A 20,285-nucleotide genomic window follows, 5' to 3' on the forward strand; every position below is an offset into this window, starting at 1 on the left:
TCATTGATTGCTTTCCCATATGTGCCTTGACGGGGGTAGGGGTGGCTCGAGCCAAGCCAGTGACCCCTTGCTCAAGCCAGCAACCTTGGGCACAAGCCAGTGATCTTGGGCTTCAAGCCAGCAACCTTTGGGCTCAAGCCAGCGACCATGGCTCATGTCTACAATCCCACAATCAAGCTGGTGAGCCTGCTCTCAAACTGGATGAGCCTGCGCTCAAGCTGGCAACCTCAGGGCTTCGAACCTGGGTCCTCAGTGTCCCAAGCCGAAACTCTATCCACTGTGCCACCACGTGGTCAGCCTTTATTGCTACTTTTATGATAAACAAATCTTTAGAAATGTAAGCCCCAAAACTCTCCTGGTGACACCTAAGAAAGCCCTTGCTAATTGGAAATGATGGCATAATAAGGTTCCAAATGAGGCTCTAGGCAAGTTACAACAAAAAAGGGATAGGCTACTTAATATCTACAGTCTCCTCTAGCTCTTAAAAAAAGAAATCAAAAATGCCTGGCCAGGCGGTGGCACAGTGGATAGAGCACTGAACTGGGACACAGAGGGCCCAGACTCGAAACCCCGAGGTCCCTGGCTTGAGAGTAAGCTCACCTGGTTTGAGTGTGGGCTCAGTTGCTGGCTTGAGTGTGGGATCATAGACATGACCCTATGATCACTTGCTTAAGCCCAAAGATTGCTGGCTTGAAGCCCAAGCTCACTGGCTTGAGCAAGGGGTCACTGGCTCAGCTGGAGCACCCCCATCAAGGGACATATAAGAAAGCAATCAATGAACAACTAAGGTGCCGCAATGAAGAATTGATGTTTCTCATCTCTCTCCCCTCCTGTCTGTCTGTCCCTATCTGTCCCTCCATCTGTCTGTCTCTGTCACAAAAAATTAATTAATTAAAAATAAAACCCTGCTAGGTTTTCTACATTCCATTATAAACACAGAGTGAGGATCCTGAATACAAGTTCTTTCCATCTCCTCATTCTGTTGTATCGAAACAGCAAGAAACAGACGTTTTGCCACACATTTATGTAGCCAAATTAAGAAGTCTTGATTCAAAGCCAGCGACTACACAGAGACCTAAGTCATTCAAATCATGCAGCCTGAACACAGTTTGAGGTCAGCTTTTAAAGATAAAATTACACACTGACTGGGGAATGAGGAGGAGGGGAAGCCTAGCAGTAAAACAAAGCTGCAAAACAAGCTCTTTTAAAACATTTATCTATAAGATGAATTCAGGGAGGAACATTCTGGGAACATCTGCAACCTCGCAGAACTATCCCAAGGCTACAGCCTGGGAAACCAGCCTCAAGGCCAGGGGTAGGGAGTCTTTTAGAAAAAAATGTAAGTTCTGCTGAAAGTCTGTTTTAGAGAAAGTAAGTTCTGCTAAAAGTTACTTAACTAAGAGCCTTTCTTTTCTACATTTCAATTCAATCTTCAGTCCCCTCCATCCCCAGATACTACTCAGCCCTGCAGAATCCTCTCTCGAAAAGTCCATGGCCACTGAATGTTACACTGGTGTATTGTACTCACACTAGGACTTTAATCACCAGCAACAGAAAAATAAAGTGCCACATAGTTCACCAAAAATATACAGAAAAACAAAAAGACCATGTCTGAAATCCTGGCATTATTTATCCAGTACCTCTGTTAGGAAAACGGCTGTTGTAGGCTTGCTTGCTTGTCCTTTGCCTGATTAGTGCGTGAGCACATGGCAACGCCACATGTGTGTAGTCTACGTAAGGCTACAGGTGCTTGTCTTGGGGCCCATGACAGACTGTGGACTGCCTGCCCGCCTGCCTGCAGCTGTGAGGGGCAATTTCTGCTGTTCATTGCCTGAAAAGCGGTCTCCCCTGCCTATTTGCTTGTCCGCCATTGTGGGACTGATAACAGAATGACCCAACACTTCCTGGCTCCGCAGTTTCTCTGCCGTCTGCCCGAATCCAGTGTGAACCTGCCTGGCCTCGGCCACTGGCATTGCAATCTGCAATCCACTGATGCTAGGTGAATGGAAAAAAATAAAAAATAAAAATAAATAAATAAATAAATAAATCCAGGAAAGAACACAACTTTATCACAAACACAAAAATTCAAAACTGCATCCTGTATGTAAACTCCTACTGGCAAGAATCTGACCCAGTCCTGTGAGCTGAAGGGAGGACCATGGGCCCTGCAGACTATCGCTGATACACCTACCAAAAGTAGCTCCTAAGTGCAACAAGCAAGAAACATAGATCTTTAGGACAATGAGGGAGACACCATTAAAACTGATGACTAAAAGATAGGAACCTAATAACATATAATTCCTTGTTCAAAGGTTCCCAAATTTGTTTGTTATTAAATCACCCGGGGATTTTTTTTTTTTTTTTAATTTCCAACTCCCAGGTCGTAGCCCCAACCAATTCAATCAGGATCTCTGGAAGTGGGACACAGGCACCAGTACGTTTTAAAATCAGATCCGGTGATCCAGTGATTGCAATGTGGTAGAATTTAGGAAGTCCACACAGAGTTGTATTCAGCACTGGGGGGTGCTCCATAATAACATGCGGTCATCAGTTACTGGAAGTACTGAGACAGATGAAAATTCAAGGGTGACCTCAGAACAGTTCGCCGTTCTTGGACTGCTGGAGCAGGGAAAGGGGAGAGAAAGAACAGAAGGACCGAAACACCACTCTCCCCTGGGCACTACAAACCTGTAGGTGAATGCTGTGCTCACAGGTGGACACAGATGGACAGTTAAATGTCAAGTTCACAGGGAAGAATTTCTCACGAATTATCTTAAGAAGAGCTCCAACCCCAGGACCCGAGAAGCTCCTACAGCAGAAGTTCTGTGACTGTGTGGAGGCAGTTCCTATTCGCTTGGTTTGCTTTTCCATGCCACGCAAAGCATCAGTAAACAACTAAAATGAGGGAAATGTCAGAAAGAAGTATACCAACAGGCGAATTAAGTAAAACAGATGATATTGATTCTAGACCAAGAGAGCCATACATCACATAATGTGACTTCAAATCCAAAGAAAAGCAAGACACTGGAAGGAGAGTATATTCCGGAGGTTAGTGCGAACTGGTTGCATCATCTACAGCAGTTTAGCAAAGACAGAAAGGTTTGATGCCTTAGAGCCATCTGCTCCAGAAGACTCTCTGAGGCAGTTAATTACTAAACTCAGCTTCACATGGTCATCACCTGGGAAGCTACTAAACCCCACGATACTCAGACGAAGCCCAGGCCCATTAAACTTCTGGGTGAGATGCAGGATCAGTAATTTTTAAAGCTTCCCTAGAGATTCCAATGTGCAGGCAACGTTGAGAAAGTCTGCTCTATCAACACATCACAATCAATGTCAGAATAACACTAAGGATTCTAAATAGAAATTTTCAACAAAAAGCATTTTAAAAAGATTGCTTGTATTTTTTTGTGTGTGTATTTTTCTGAAGTGAGCAGCAAGGAGGCAGATGCGCCCAACCAGGATCCACCCAGCATTACCACCAGGGGGCGATGCTCTGCCCATCTGGGCTGTTGCTCGGTTGCAACTGGAGCCATTCTAGCACCTGAGGCAGAGGCCATGGAGCCATCCTCAGCACCCGGGCCAACTTTGCTCCAATGGAGCCTTGGCTGCGGGAGGGGAAGAGAGAGACAGAGAGGAAGTAGAGGGGGACGGGTGGAGAAGCAAATGGGCGCTTCTCCTGTGTGTCCTGGCTGAGAATCAAACCTGGGACTTCCCCACTCCAGGCCAACACTCCACCACTGAGCTAGCCAGCCAGGGCCTTTTTTTTTTTTTTTTTTGAGATTGCTTGTATTTTTTATTACAAATACACTTTAATAGTATCTATAGCTAATTCAAAAGTAATGGGCTAATGAATAGAAATCAAATTCAGAAGATAAACCACAATCATTCTGAAAATACATGCTATATCTTGGCTTTATAACAGGGATAATATTAATATAATTTTTACCATTAGGAAAGGATCCAATAGCAGCAGAAGGAACGCCAGCATATATCCCACGAAAACCACCAGCCTTCTTAAATCCTTGGGGACTCTGCAGCCTCGTTTTAATGGTGTCCAGAGGAAATAATATCAGGTCAACAGAGACACCTGCTACCCCACCGGCCTTTCATAGAAAGGAGGCAGAGGTAAGAAAAGGGAATATAGGTTACAATAAGGAAAGCTCTCTGCCACTGGGGGGTATGGATAAGAAGAAGACAATCTTTAAGACATAGTTCTCACACTTCCAGTTCACAGACTACATGGCACAGTCGAAACACCGCTACCCAACCCTGGAGATTTTCCTGAGGAGACACCATTATTGTGTTATATTTTCAAACTATAAATTTTTAAATGATTTTTAAGTGAATTTTTAAATCTATTTTAGAACAGATTTTAAATTCATTTTTAATGCTTTCACATGGTTCAAAAAAGTAAACAAGCGTGACCTGTGGTGGCGCAGTGGATAAAGCGTCAACCTGGAAACGCTGAGGTTGCCAGTTCAAAACCCTGGGCTTGCCTGGTCAAGGCACATATGGGAGTTGATGCTTCCTGCTCCTCCCTCCACCTCTCTCTCTCTCTCTCTCTCTCTCTTCCCTCTTTATAATGAATAAATTTTAAAAAATCTTAAAAAAAAAAGTAAACAAGCAAACTCAGAAAGGTAAAGAGTTCAGAGTCTCCTTCCATGTTCCTAATAATCAGTAACCACTTTGTTTGTTTTCTTTTTGTATCCTTCCCAAATTACCTTAGGCATATATAATAAATATAAGGATGTATCTTATTTTCCTTTTTTAACAAATAAAAGGTGCACAGCCTGGCCAGAGAGCTCGCTTGGCTGGAGCAAGCCCAGGGTTCCGGCTGCCCCTCTACCCACTGCGCCCTCAGAGGTCAGGCCGCCTTCTAGTTTCAGATCATGACCCAGATCTCGGACTCTAGATCTGTATTTCAAGAATCACATATCTAACAATTCATTTTGTATATATTTGGAAATCTCTTGATAAAATTTTTAATTAAGTGAATAAATGGAAAAAATAAGAACAAAATTCTTAGAGGATATTAAAACCTGGCCCAAATTTTGGCCACCTCTCAAGAAATGCTATGTTGCTTTGGAAAGCTGTACTTTAAAAAGTGTGAACTTCATGAGTACTTGGAGAATATTTTAAAACCAGTTACATCTTAGTCAAAGCAAAAAGATACTCAGAAAAATATGAACTAAAACATAGTATCAAAGAAAGATCAAAACACAAGGTCTAAAAGCATCATATAAAGATGCAAATGGCAGAATGACAAAGAGAAAGGTCTCACTGTGGTTCCTACACAGGGATTCTTAAATTGAATTGTCAACTTTTGCTATCTTCTGAATTTTGAACCCTGTGACTATATTACCCATTGATAAGGTTGAAATATATATTAAAAACTATATACTATACATGCCAAAATGTAGAAAAAAATGAGTATTCAAACATATAGGCAAAGTTTGGAATGATCAGCTGTTTCTACCTTTTGAGTTTACAAAATTCTGGGGGGTACAAAACTTCATACCTGGCACACTCTGCTCCACTTACCACTCAAAATAAAACCACTGCAAGAGTTCATTAAAAAATAAAATAACTGATGAGAAATCCAATAATTAATTAGCATAAATTATTAAAAATTGTTTTATACTAGAAAAGCACATTACCATGGACATCAATACTATACTACTATATATGGTCAAGCCTAATGCCACAGAGGACCTCACAGACCATGAGGGTCTCCTCTGCGAAGGACCTAAAAGCTGTCAGCAAAAGAGCAGAGAGGAAGCCGCAGAGAACCACGGGGTTGTTAAAGAATGACTAGTAATGTGTGATTCCTCTCTGGACAGAAGGGTGGCCTTTCCTAAGCCATGATAAAAGGTTCATAAGTAATGTAGAAAAGTTTTAAAAAGTCAGCCTTTCTCAACATTTTTCTTACTTATTTTTAAAGAATTTTACAAAATTTACTATGTAAATAAAATATTTTGCCTGCCTCTTTATTTTTCAAATCTCAAGGATAACTAAAATTCTGCTGACAATGTCTGATATAACTAGATTCCTTAAAATCATGTGGCACACTTCACTATAATTTTCTCCTTAATTTTAGGAGTGGTTTCAGGGAGTGCTTGATATCTATGCTTAAATTTTAATCAGTAAGTTAATTAATTATACTTTCAATCTCTCTGGCTACTTTGCATGCATTGAATCTCTAATCCTTTTTCATCAGAATTCATATCATCTGAGAATAAAATGATCAGAGTCCATCTACTTATCTAGTAAAACATAAATCAAAAGTTACTAATTGCTTCTACAGATTTTAAACTTATGACTCAAATGGAATTTAAATTCATGAGACAGGAAAAATAAACAGGTAACAGCAGGAAGAACAAGAATACCTATATATTTACTCACACAGCAACATACTTAAGATTCAAATGAAAACTTTAAGGAATGCTTATAATTTTATAACAACGTTTTCTTCATGAATATGTACAATATATATAAGCCAACATCAGCTGAATTATAAGAAACTCTACCAAATTATTTTATTTTTTTAGCCAGAGAAATTTATTTATGATCATTTATCAATAAGGTTGTCAGGCAAATAATTCATTTCAAGATTTATATTGAATAGTTGCTTAAACTAAAAATGGTAAGTTAAGAACTAAAACAAAATCCAAAGATATAGAACAATAACCCAGACAATCAGTGAGCCTTACTACAGCGTAACAATCATTGCAGCCTTGATATCATACAGATAAAATACATATTTCTACCTTAAGGTAAAAACTGTAAAGTGCTGGAAGGTTATAGAGAGGAAGTGTCTTATGAGTGCTTTAAAATTACTCTGGGAGTTGGAGAAAAAGTCAAGATTACATGCTATCAAATCTTTATTTTTCAAAAAGGGGCTACACAGCAACAGTAAAAATAATCATTGCCGTACAACTACAGGATAAACCAAACAGCTTGTCTAATTTAACTAAGTAAAACCATCACAGGCCACTGGCCTAAACCACAGCTGAGAGGAACCAACCAAAATATTAACATGGCTTCTCGGGGAAACATCCTCGACATTCTCAGTTTTCTTCGCGCGGAAGTGGCCCTCATGTGACTCCCAGGAAGTACCCTGATTCCTGGATACTTGTCTTCTGCCCCATTCCCCATTCATCCGTCCAGCAGTGCTCCTCGCCTCTACACTGATGGCAGTCACCTTTGTAAAATGCAAATTTCAATTTCATCCTGCCACTCTCCAGCCTGTAAGTCCTCCAAACTCTGCAGTAGCCTTTAGGGTGAAGAACAACATCCTGTAAGTCTGGAACTTCTACCTCTCCACACTCAACTCCACTGTTTGCCCTTCTTGCCACCTTGAGCTCTCTTTTCCTCCAAGTCATCTGATCTTCCTCTTTCTAGGACTTTACAGCTGCTCTCTAATCCCCAAGTCTGAAAATTAAACCCTCTTATTTCCAGACACTGGTCACAATTTTAATTCTATAACTGAGCATCTCATCTTTGTCTGTATGTCTCATTGGACTATAAGATCCAGACCTGTTATGTTTACCAATATGTCCCCAGCACCAGTACAAAGCAAACATTCAGCTATTTGAAGAATGTATGAATTAATGACTGTTATGAAGGGTTACACCCATGTTTTAGAGGGTACAACAAGCCAACCTTTAAAAAGTACATCCGAGCCCTGGCCAGTAGCTCAGTGGATAGTGCATGAGCCTGGCGTATGGACTTTCCAGTTTGATTCCCAGGTCAGAGCACACAAGAGAAGCAACCATCTGTTTCTCTCCCCCTTCTCTCCCTCTTCCGCTCTAGCAGCCAATGGCTGGATTGGTTCGAGCATTAGCACCAGGCGCTAAAAACAACTCAGTTTGTTCAATCAATGGCCCCAGACAGGGGTTGCTGGGTAGATCCCAGTTGGGGCCCATGCAGGAGTCTGTCTCACTATCTGCCCTGCTCTCACTTAAAGAAAAAAAAAGTAATCAGATTTTTTTTTAACTGCAAAACACAGGACCAACCAATTGCCAAAAGGAAAATATAAATGGACAATATTATTATGAAAAGATGCTTCCCCACCATTAATGATCCAGTAAAAACAAATTAAAACATTTTCCCAATTAAATTAGAAAAGGTTAAAAATATGAATAGTTGCCCTGGCCGGTTGGCTCAGTGATAGAGCGTCGGCCTGGCGTGCAGAAGTCCCGGGTTCGATTCCCGGCCAGGGCACACAGGAGAGGCACCCATCTGCTTCTCCACCCCTTCCCCTCTCCTTTCTCTCTGTCTCTCTCTTCCCCTCCTGCAGCGAGGCTCCATTGGAGCAAAGATGGCCCGGGCGCTGGGGATGGCTCCTTGGCCTCTGCCCCAGGCGCTAGAGGGGCTCTGGTCGCAACGGAGCAATGCCCCAGATGGGCAGAGCATCGCCCCCTGGTGGGCAGGGCGTCGCCCCCTGGTGGGCGTGCCGGGTGGATCCCGGTCGGGCACATGCGGGAGTCTGTCTCTCCCCGTTTCCAGCTTCAGAAAAATAAATTTAAATATATATATATATATACGGGCCCTGGCCGGTTGGCTCAGCGGTAGAGCGTCGTCCTGGCGTGCGGAGGACCCGGGTTCGATTCCCGGCCAGGGCACACAGGAGAAGCGCCCATTTGCTTCTCCACCCCTCCGCCGCGCTTTCCTCTCTGTCTCTCTCTTCCCCTCCCGCAGCCAAGGCTCCATTGGAGCAAAGATGGCCCGAGCGCTGGGGATGGCTCTGTGGCCTCTGCCTCAGGCGCTAGAGTGGCTCTGGTCGCAACATGGTGATGCCCAGGATGGGCAGAGCATCGCCCCCTGGTGGGCAGAGCGTCGCCCCATGGTGGGCGTGCCAGGTGGATCCCGGTCGGGCGCATGCGGGAGTCTGTCTGACTGTCTCTCCCTGTTTCCAGCTTCAGAAAAAATGAAAAAATATATATATGAATAGTTATGGGCAGTATTAAGGGAAACATATCATTAAAATCTGTTGAAGAGGCCCTGGCCGGTTGGCTCAGTGGTAGAGCGTTGGCCTGGCGTGTGGAAGTCCCGGGTTCGATTCCCGGCCAGTGCACACAGGAGAAGCACCCATCTGCTTCTTCACCCCTCCCCCTCTCCTTCCTCTCTGTCTCTCTCTTCTCCTCCTGCAGCAGAGGCTCCATTGGAGCAAAGTTGGCCTGGGCGCTGGGGATGGCTCTGTGGCCTCTGCCTCAGGCACTAGAATGGCTCTGGTTGCAACAGAGCGACGCCCCAGATGGGCAGAGCATCGCCCCCTGGTGGGCATGCCGGGTGGATCCCTGTCGGGTGCATGCAGGAGTCTGTCTGACTGCCTCCCTGTTTCCAGCTTCAGAAAAATACAAAATAATAATAATAATAATAATAAAATCTGTTGAAGAACAATTAAGCAAAATGAAATTTTAAATTATAAGGCCCTGGATCCAGGCATGTTATTTCTAAATATTTCTCTCATGGAAATGCATAAATATACAAGAATGTATACTACAGCAGTGTTTGTAACAGTTAAAAGCTAGAAATAACCCAAAGTTCCATCCTAGGAGTCCTGTTAAATAAATTATAATGCTCAAGTAATGGACTACCACATGGTCTTTAAAAGAATGAGGTCGATCTGAACTCAATGACACAGAAGCATATGTTAGATTCTTAATCAAATAAGCTATAGAGCAATATATACTATATAATCCTGCCTTTCAAAGAAATATGTATCTATTTATATATGCATAGTTAGAAGTCTGGAAGCAGACATACTAAATTGCTAAAAAGTTATTACCTCTGTGAAAAGAGATTGAGGATGAGGAATATTTTTAATATCTTATTAGTTTTTGTATTGTTCAAGTTACAATGAGTACTACAAGCATACAAAAGTAAACCTATTTGAAAAGAAGTAAATCTATTGCCCCGGCCGGTTGGCTCAGTGGTAGAGCGTCAGCCCAGCATGTGGAGGTCCCAGGTTCAATTCCCAGCCAGGGCACACAGGAGAAGCACCCATCTGCTTCTCACCCCCTCCCCCTCTCCTTTCTCTATATCTCTTTCTTCCCCTCCCACAGCCAAGGCTCCATTGGAGCAAAGTTGGCCTGGGCGCTGAGAATGGCTCCATGGCCTCCACCTCAGGCGCTAGAATGTCTCCGGTTGCAATAGAGCAACGCCCCAAATGGGCATAGCATCGCCCCCTGGTGGGCATGCCAGGTGGATCCAGGTTGGGCACATGCAGGAATCCGCCACCCCCCACTTCCCACTTTGAAAAAATACCCCCCCAAAAGTAAATCTATTTAAAATTAATGCTCCCTCATCAAAAAAAAAAAAAAAAAAGAAGAAGAAAAAGAAAGAAGCCTGACCAGGCGGTGACACAGTGGATAGAGTGTTGGATTGGGCCGTGGGAGACTCAGGTTTGAAACCCCTAGGTCGCAGGCCTGAGCGCGGGCTCACCAGCTTGAGCGAGGGGGTTGCTGGCTTGAGCATGGAATCATAGACATGACCCCATGGTCACTGGCTTGAGCCCAAGGTCACTGGCTTGAGCAAGGGGTCACTCACTCTGCTGTAGCCCCTGGTCAAGGCACATAAGAGAAAGCAATCAATGAACAACTAAGGAGACTTAGGAGCTGCAAAAAAGAACTGATACAAAAAAAAAAAAGAACTGATGCTTCTCATCTCTCTCCCTTCCTGTCTGTCTGTCCCTATTTGTCCCTTTCTTTGACTTTCTGTCTCCGTAAAAAAAAAAAAAAAAAAAAAATCCATATTCACTAGCTGCATCCTAGTATGCAATAGGCACTGCAACACCGTACGGGGTCACTCAGAACGCCCCGCCATGGGCTGGCTGTACACTACCTGTCCTGCTTCACTTCACAGACACACTAACGAACCCTCAGCCTCATCTGACTACTGTTTCCCGAACAAGTCTTAAAACTTCTCATTTCTGTGCTCCCGCTTAAGGTTTTCCTCTCAAGCTTGAGTGCCCTTTCTATGCTGATTGTCTCCTGAAGCCAGCGGATCTGCTACCCTGCCACCATACAGACAGACACACACCCCTGCCAAAATCCTGTTCATTGTTAAGGCTGGGGCCAAATGCCACATTCTTCCTAAAGTCTTTCCCAGTCTCCCAGTCAGAATTAGATGCTACTCCTTTGACTCCCCCATAGAACTGTTTGTATTTCGCTTTTGGTGCTTACCATCATGTCTGTCATTAAGCACCTTCACAGTAAAAGCCAGGTCACCTCTGTATTCCTAAATGTCTATTTCAGTGCCTCATGTGTAACAGGGTTTCTGCATGTCTTCGCAGGTTTGAATTAAATGGAAATGTGATGTCAAAAAAAACCAAAACAACCCCGAATCAAGTCACTCTTTGGTTGTCCCTGTTGTGATTTGCCACAGCACTTGTGACAGTGAAAGCCAGTGTTCTCTGCTGCTCTACTTTAAAATGCCACAGTTACACCAACAGCACTGTGGTATAGTCACAGTGCCTTCTCCAGATGCCCTCTGCTAGTCATCAGCTCCTGACGGAAAAGACTACAGCAGGGGTCCCCAAACTACAGCCTGGGCCTGACGGCGCATGCGGCCCCCTGAGGCCATTTATTCGGTCCCACCGCACTTCCAGAAGGAGCACTTTTTTCCTTGGTGGTCAGTGAGAGGAGCATAGTTCCCATTGAAATACTGGTCAGTTTGTTGATTTAAATTTACTTGTTCTTTATTTTAAATATTGTATTTGTTCCCGTTTTGTTTTTTTACTTTAAAGTAAGATATGTGCAGTGTGCATAAGGATTTGTTCATAGTTTTTTTTATAGTCCGGCCCTCCAACAGTCTGAGGGACAGTGAACTGGCCCCGTGTAAAAAGTTTGGGGACCCCTGGACTACAGGATCAATTTGTGTAGTGAATGCAACAATGGTCCTAGAGTTTGACTTGAGTCTTCTTCCATTTCCCCAGGAATTCTTTCAGATTAACTATTGGCCTAAGACTACAGCTTTGACATAGACAGACCCAGCTTCCGTCTTAACTGGGTCTGCTTAGGAAAGATATTTAACCTCTCGAAGCCCACACTTCTTCCTGCATGAAATGGAGAAAATAATAGTATCATTACTTCACAGAGTTTTTGAGAACTGAGTGACATTAAATGAGGATTAAATATAATTAAATGAGCATGTTATATGCTTAGCAAAATGCATAATTATATAATTATAAATATCCTTCAAAGTTTGCTGATGTCACATTTCAGATATGCCAATTTTAAAAACCATGCAAAAGACTTAGGCATACTTTACCAAAGACTGAATATTACATTCATATATTAAACTTAATAAATTCCTATATAAAATCTATAAATTCAAGTCTTTCATCAGCAATAATGAATTAAAAGCTCTCCTCAGATTCTGCTCCCCGGATGAGAATTATGCAGTCATGCCACAACTGGCAGGAGCAATTCAGCATGAGCTGCAAAAACTTGAGAAACACTAATGTTCAAATATCATTATGACCCTTGGATTTCAATTTATGAGTTAGTCTTTTAAAGAATACCAAAAAAAGCAGAATACAAAATTGTAACAATGTGACTTTGGATATGAAAAAAAAATGCATAAGCACATTAAAATGCTCAGTAAATGGTTACTTTTTTATCACCATTTGCATTTACATAACTTTTGTTTTACTTCTTGTTTAATGTCTGCTCTGATTTGACCATAAACCCACCCACGAGGGCAGGGACCATAACTTTGAGGCACTCTTCCGAAGTACCAAAGCAAAAGCTAACAAGTCTGGTTAAACAGGTAAAACACACCTGATTTGTGAGACAGAAAAACTGTGTACATAATTTTATCTTTCCTCTACTTGGCATTTCACTAATATTATTCAAATTATATTCATGCCATAAAAAATTTAATATTTATAATTTATATTTGAACACCTACTATTTGGTTTGGAAGTGATAACAAAAGCACATTAACAAGTGATTTCCAGCTAGCTTATCACATACAAAAACTTCACTAAACCCTCTGACGCTGAAAGAAAAATAAGAATGTAGTCCCATCTCCTACTGCTTGAGATGCAAAGGAAACTCTTCCCTCACAGCAGAGCTCCGCAATGGTGGTCCTAGGACCGGTGATCTCCAAGGGCACCTCACATGCTCTACTGACTGATCAAAACTCAAAATGCAGTAAGTAGTGTGTCTAGGAGACTGCTTGCTCAACATACAAAACAAGCAAAAAAGACCTGCTCACTCTGACTTAAACGCCAAAAGAAACAAGTCATATAGAACAATCTAGAGAACATGAAGCCTCATTCCCAATTTCTTACAGACACAGAGAGAATGCTTCATAATCAGATATTACCTTCCTTTGACTCCATATTGAAGAGTAACAGACTATCTTCCAGAAAGATCTGGGGCGAAGAACACTGAAAACTTCCTTTAGCAGTGTGTCCAATAACTGCATTCTTACCTTTTCCTCTGTTCGCTCACTCCACCTAAGCAGCCTGGCAGCACACTCATGCCACCCCCCCCAATCCCCCTCTGCCAGTGGTTCCCAGCAACAGGGCAGGCCCCGTGAGCAGGCACAACATGAGTACGTATTATGAAAAAGCTTTTTCAGAAGCACCTCACTAAAGTAAGAAAAGAAAAGAAAAACAAGCAGTCCTTAGACTTGGCAGAGTACTAACACACATGAATTTCAATTACAAGTAACACAAGTCCTACAGTTCAATTTCCAGTACCATAGTGACATTTTACAGAAAAACAGCAATCAAAGGAGGGAATTGGCCAACAAAGATAAAAGTGCAGCAAATACATAAAACATGGTAACAATGAAAGTAAAATTCCTGTCATATATACACAAAGTTATAGAAGAGCTAGCTGAGGGAATACTGACATTACTGTCATTGGAGAGACTCTAGATATGCAGCCAGAGGAAATTAGTTAAGGCAAACTTACAACATAATTTAGGAAAGGGTTGTGATAAAAGGTACGAAGACGTCCCAGAGGAAGTTATGCCAGCAAAAATCTTCACAATAAAGAAACCCTGGGAGATAATTCACATCATTGAAAGCACACAGGATAAAATGTTGAAAGTTGATCCAAACTTAGAAATATGACACTTTGTCAAGGCATAAAAAAAGATGTCTGTTCTATATTAAAGGTTATATGGCTAGATAACAAATGCTCAAATTATTTTTGATATATTTTTTACAAAGAAATAAATGCTAAATGTTTCCAATGTTTTAAATTACAAGGTCCTAAATAAGTTTTACCACTTTTTCATTTCTCAATACATTTACAATCAACAATGACTGTTTCTAATTTTTAATATTGACAAGAATTTTTAAAGGTCATTAAAATATAATTTTTCTCTCATTAAAACCAATTTGCATGATTTCCACTTCCTCATTCATTTTTACAGCCTACACTATCATCAAACGATGCTCTGTATTTTCACTGCAGAGCACCCACACGCTTGCCAAAGTCCTTTCACCTGCAACTTCGGACTGGTTAAAAGTAACTGCAGCAGTGATGTTTTTGGTTTCCTCTAAGAACAAACCAAGTGAACCGGTGAACAACAAGGTCAATAAAATAGTTTCATCCCAACCATTCCCCAGCCATCACTTTAACAGTCTGAACTCTTTCCATCTAAGGGTTTTTTGACATTCTGCTTGCTCTGAACTTTCCCCCACCTTGCCTCAAAATCTCTTGCCCCTTCCTATTTTTAAAGACAGAAGGGGAGATAATAAGGGAGACTCCCACATGTCCCCCAACTGGGATCCACCCAGCAACCCCTGTGTGGAGCAGATGTTCCAATCAATCAAGCTATTTTTAGCACTTGAGGCTGACACACTGGGACCAACAGGGCCATCTCACCGCCCAGGGCCATGCTCAAACAATCAAGCCACTGGCTGCAGGAGAAGTGGGAGGTAAGGGAGAGAGGGAGGGGAAAGAGAAGCAAATATTTACTTCTCACGTGTGCCCTGACTGGGAATCGAACCCAGACCAATGCTCTATCCACTGAGCCAACTGGCCAGGGCCAGCTTCCTAACTTTTAGATCTTAGCTTAATGTCACCTCCTCAGAGCCCTGCCTGGTCATTCCATCTAAAGTAGGTTCTCAAATATTATTCTATCTCTATCCCACCTCAGTTATTTCTGAGTACTTATCTTTTGGGTTTGGTTTGTTTGCCACCATATCTCCAAGAGTAATCACAGTGCCCAGTGGGCAAAACATAAGGCAGATAAACTGTGTGGTGAATGAATCAAGTGATTTATCTTTAGCTAGAATGAAATCTAACCTCCTTGAAACTTATACCAATTGACCCGGGTTTTACCCACTGTAACTATATTAACTATATTTGGCATGTGTACACTTTAATGAAGTTTTAAAACCATTGTTCTTTTGTTAACTGGGGCACTACCTTGTTTTTAGCGACTGCTGCTGATATCAGAGATCCCATCAAGGGGCAGTTAAGGGCATGGAATCCCATGTTACATTGCCTGGGTTGGAATCTGATCTTGAACACTTGCAGACATAAAATGGATCTCACTTGCGTGATTTTTAGACAAGTTATCTAACCTCTCTGTACCTCAGTTCCCTCGTTTGGAAAACTAAGATAAGCCTTCAGTTGTTTGACAGAATTAGAGATAATGAATGTAAAAAGCTCACCCCAGTTCCTGGCACAACAATGTTACCTGTCAAAACCACAACTGCTCTCTCACTGCCTACAAAGGAAAACTTGAAAGTGGTAACCTATTTACCTGCATCTCTAACACCTAGCTTACATAACTCTCAACAAATCTCGACTGAAGACCATCATCCCACAAGTTTGAGTAAGGAGCCTCTTCCACAGCTTTCTATAACACTCTGAAACTAGCCCTCGTGTCCTTTTTCCCAGCATTTTACTATCCTGCCTCTGCCACCTGACCCATGTGGGCAGGTCTATCTTGTTCACCATCTTATCTCCAACACCTGCAACAAACGTTTGATAAATGAAGACATTTCTCTAGACCTCCATCTTTTATGAAAATCTTTTTTAAAGTTCTTCTTTTTGTCTACTTCTGTCCACTCCCCCACAACAAGCCAATGTCTATTGTTCGCTGCTGTCTCTAGTATCCCCTACTGGACCTGCGCAGGCATCAGAGAGGTTTCAAAATATTTAGTTAAGGACTGTTTCCTTTGTTATGCTAAAAAAGTGTTGACGCTAGTTGTTTTCTAAGGCACTGAGCACTGCTGTGATATTGGGTCCATAGCGCAGCATCAGTATACCCACGGGCTAGAAAAATGCTTGGGAGTTGAATAAGCGGGTTAATTATATACTGAATGAATGAATGCGCGTCATTTTCCGAGACTGAAAAAAGATACTGCACAAATGACACCACAGTCCTGGACAGGAGGGCTGTGAGCGATTTGAGTAAGCCTGTTTTGTTACATGCATTCCTATACAGAATGCCGAAGTTCTCCAGCGTAGTTATGTTAACTGAAGCTTTTGAATAGAGAAGTTGTCTCCGTGCAGAATCGGTGAGTCAAGTAGCCGCCCCTCGTCTCTTTCTAGCGTTCGGGTAGAAAAGGCGTAGACTTAACACGAGAACTAGCAGCCCAGGAGCGCGGCGCTCGCTCCAAGACCTGGCGGCCGGTGACCCAACACAGTTCGGACGCAAAACCGGAAGAAATTGCTAAAATTGCTAGGGCACAGGAGCTCCCCCGGCGCCGCACTCGGGCACTCCGAGCACCACCCTCTACCGCCCCGCACTCACCACCAGCGAGGCCGTGAACCCAGGCCCGTCCATGGCCCCCGAAGACAACGCTAGAATTCGAGGCTGAGCAGAGGCCTCTAGCAGCGCCAAGTACAGCGCGCCGCCATCTTGGGGGCCGGGCCTCAGAGGCCCACGCTTCCGCGGTCACGTGAGGGCGAACCACAACAACTACACTTGCAACGTGATCTCGGTCTGGCGGGGTGGGGCCTGGGAAGTGTAATTGAGCCAAATATCGCGCCTTTTGTCTGCCTCCGTTTCGTGCACCCGTCTGTGATTCGGCTACAGAGGAACTTTCGCGAGCAAATGAGCCTATGCTAGGCCCCAGGAGCGAGCGGCCCTCGGTGAGGGCGGGGCGGGGCGGAGTGGATTGTCAAGTGGAGAGTGCAGCGACTGCGGAGCTAGTATCAGGGAGCTAGTCTTGTGTTTCTAATCACTGCTTCTTTTGGCTTATCTCTTGGTTTCACCGGTGCAAGTTTTGTCTGAATTAATATGGAACAGATCCAGTATCAGAAGACTATTAAAGATACAGAAAAACATTACAAAATTCTCCACACTCGATTTTAAAATTAGCATCCTTCATTTCTCTTTACTAGCTGTTAATTGCATTTTAAATTATTTACTTGCTCATCTTGTCTCCGGTGGTACCGCTGTGCACACCTTAAAGACCATTCATTAAGTACTTAATAAAAGTTTCTTGGCCCTTGGCTGGTTGGCTCAGCGTGTGGAAGTCCCAGGTTCGATTCCTAGTCAGGGCACACAGGAGAAGCACCATCTGCTTCTCCACCCTTCTCCCTCTCCTTTATCTCTGTTTCTCTCTTCTCCTCCCGCAGGCAAGGCTCCATTGGAGCAAAGTTGGCCCAGACGCTGAAGATGGCTCCATGGCCTCCGCCTCAGGCGCTAGAATGGCTCCAGCCTGCAACCAAGCAAGGGCCCAGATGGGCAGAGCATCGCCCCCTGGTGGGCACGCCGGGTGGATCTTAGTGGGGCACATGCGGGAGTCTGACTGCCTCCTGGCTTCTAACTTTGAAAAATACAAAAATAAAAATAAATAAATAAATAAGTTTCTTGCTGTGGGCCTGCTTTTACATTAATTGAATAAATACCTTCTAAATTTCCATATAGTAAGGGTCAACTACATCTCAGACATGATGCTAGATGATTGATAGTTTCTCAGTTAACACAACCATGTTGTAAAATGTGCACCATGACTACCCCCATTTTACAAAGGATAGGGATGATCCAAGAGGCTCAGTAGCCAATCACAAGCTAGAGAGACCATAGCATGCCCAGGCTTGCAATTTTACTTAGTGCCTTCATCAACTTTCCTCAAAACCCATGCAACAGCCTTAGGAGGCTCCTTGTCTGCCCTTTGTAATCAATCTTTCATACCACTATTAGGACCTTTATTGTCTTATGGATGAGATGATCTAAAGATGATCAGCAGAATGCTTTTAGGGTTTCAAATTCTGAGCTATTACTAGGTTTGGGCATAACTTCTCTAAGGTTGAGTTTTCTCCCTTGTAAAGAGGGGATAATGATAGTAAAATCTTTGGGACTACTACAGATTAAGTGAGATAATGCATACACATTAACATAGTTCCTAGATCCTATGAAGTGCTCTAGTTAGAGGTAATGTCACTTCTCTGTTTTAAATGACTCCCTATTGCTGCCAGTGGACAGTCCAGCTCTTTAATGTGATACTCATCTCTGAGCTGTTGTCTCTAGTTACTCTTTTCCTGGCTGGACTACTCACAGAGACTATATACACTTTCAAGCCTCCTCCTTTTACCCATGTTGTCCCCTCTACCAAAAACACCTTTCTCAATGCTGCCTGCAGAACACTGATTCTCTCCTGTTTGCCACATGGCACCTTCCAGAAGCCATCTCAAAACATGCTAGTACACTTCCTCAAAGCCAACAGGAGAATTATTTATGCTGTTGCTTGTCTCTTTTAAGGGCTCATATGACTAGATCAGGCCTCACCAAGCTAGTATTCCATTTGAATAACTAGAGATAAATGATTAGAGACCTTAATTACTTCTGAAAAATCTCTTTTGCCACATAGTGCAACATAATCATGGCAGTAATATCATACCAACAGGTTCTACTCACACTCCAGGGAAGCAATTATGCAAAAATATACACTGCTCACAAAAATTAGGGGATCAGGGAACATGCAGATACTCCAGTACTTTAAGCCTTTTGTACAGTGCGTTTTCACCAATGAAATAAAAGTTGGTTTTGCATCTTATTTGCATAATCAAACAACTTTCTTTGACGTGTCGTTTGCTTTTCTGATTTCTTATTTAATATTTAAAAATCAAATGCTTCTTTTTTTATATCCCCTAATTTTTGTGAGCAGTATATATCAGGGGGCAGTAACAATAAAAGTCCCCAGCAATAGTTTAGTGTGATCAAATTAAACCACACTAAAAACTGAGCAGGGGCGACTGGCTAATTTCCTAGGATGAACCTCAGGGTAAAGATACATGCCTGAAAGTAAATCAGAAATGAAACAAAAAAAGATTGTTACATGACCCCAAAATAAAGATAGTTTTAAAATGAAATGTGAAAACTCACAGAGGATTTTTAAATTCCCCCTCCCTAAGAGTTTCTAAAATTATCAAGGCTGTTTGTTGTAGTAGTGGTTGTTTTTTAAGGGGCCGGGGTACTACTCTTCTGTTTCCTACAGATAGCTGCTGCCGTAACTAGACAGCACCTCAGTGAAAGCAGATGAGTGTATCAAAAACATCCAGGAAGGGAAGGACCAAACTGTATATTGACAAATGAGTGGCCAAGACAGAATAAGCAAACAAATAAAACATCTCTGTTGAGTTGAATTTTTTTTAAAAGTAATCTAGTCAAGATATTACAGAAGATAATTAATCCATCTCTGCTCATTTTTATAAACTAGAAAAAATTAACAATATTCTAGAAGCAAAGACACCAAAATTAATTTAAAATGAAGCAAATGTATGCAGAACAATGACAATGAGAAGAAACTAGAAAAGTTGTCAAGACATATATCCATTAAACATCACAGTGGTTTATGGGGCAACTTCTTTAAAATTTTCAAGGGAGATATGATTTTCATGATATTTAAATTGATCAAGAGGGTAAAAAAAGATGCAAATCTTTTATTTAAAAAAAGTTTTTAATTTAATATTTTTATTCAGTGAGAGGAAAGAGGCAGAGACAGACTCCTGCATGTACCATAACGAGGATCCACCCGGCATGCCCACTATGGGGTGATGTTCTGCCCATCTGGAGTGTTGCTCCATTGCTCAGCAACCAAGCTCTTCTTTAGCACCTGAGGTAGAGGCCATGGAGCTATCCTCAACACCCAGGGCCAACTCATTCCTATCAAGCCATGGCTGCAGGACAGGGGAGAGAGAGAGAGAGAGAGAGAGAGAGAGAGAGAGAGAGAGAGAGAGAGAGAGAGGTGGGGGGGGGGTTGGAGAAGCAGATGGTCCCATCTCCTGTGTGCCCTGAGCAGGAATCAAACCCTGGACTTCCACACACTGGGCTGATGCTCTACTACTGAGCCA

General features: G+C 42.5%; 1 protein-coding gene across 3 annotated transcripts in view; it reads right to left on the reverse strand.

Moving 5' to 3' along the window:
- SLC25A26 (solute carrier family 25 member 26) overlaps positions 1-16,903 on the reverse strand; it is a 223,078-nt gene extending 206,175 nt beyond the window's left edge. For 2 of the 3 annotated variants that reach the window (XM_066245900.1, XM_066245898.1), the window contains exons 1-2: positions 16,738-16,888; positions 3,950-4,106 (exon numbers count right to left, since the gene is read on the reverse strand). In XM_066245900.1, the coding sequence (XP_066101997.1) occupies positions 3,950-4,106; positions 16,738-16,770 (190 nt within the window). In that variant the 5' untranslated portion in view covers positions 16,771-16,888. Of the gene's footprint in view, positions 1-3,949; positions 4,107-16,737 lie in introns of all 3 variants that reach the window. The other variant, XM_066245901.1, reaches the window with a different exon arrangement.
- Positions 16,904-20,285: the final 3,382 nt, after the last annotated feature.

The sequence above is a fragment of the Saccopteryx bilineata genome, chromosome 10 (assembly GCF_036850765.1).
Source record: "Saccopteryx bilineata isolate mSacBil1 chromosome 10, mSacBil1_pri_phased_curated, whole genome shotgun sequence".
NCBI lineage: Eukaryota > Metazoa > Chordata > Mammalia > Chiroptera > Emballonuridae > Saccopteryx > Saccopteryx bilineata.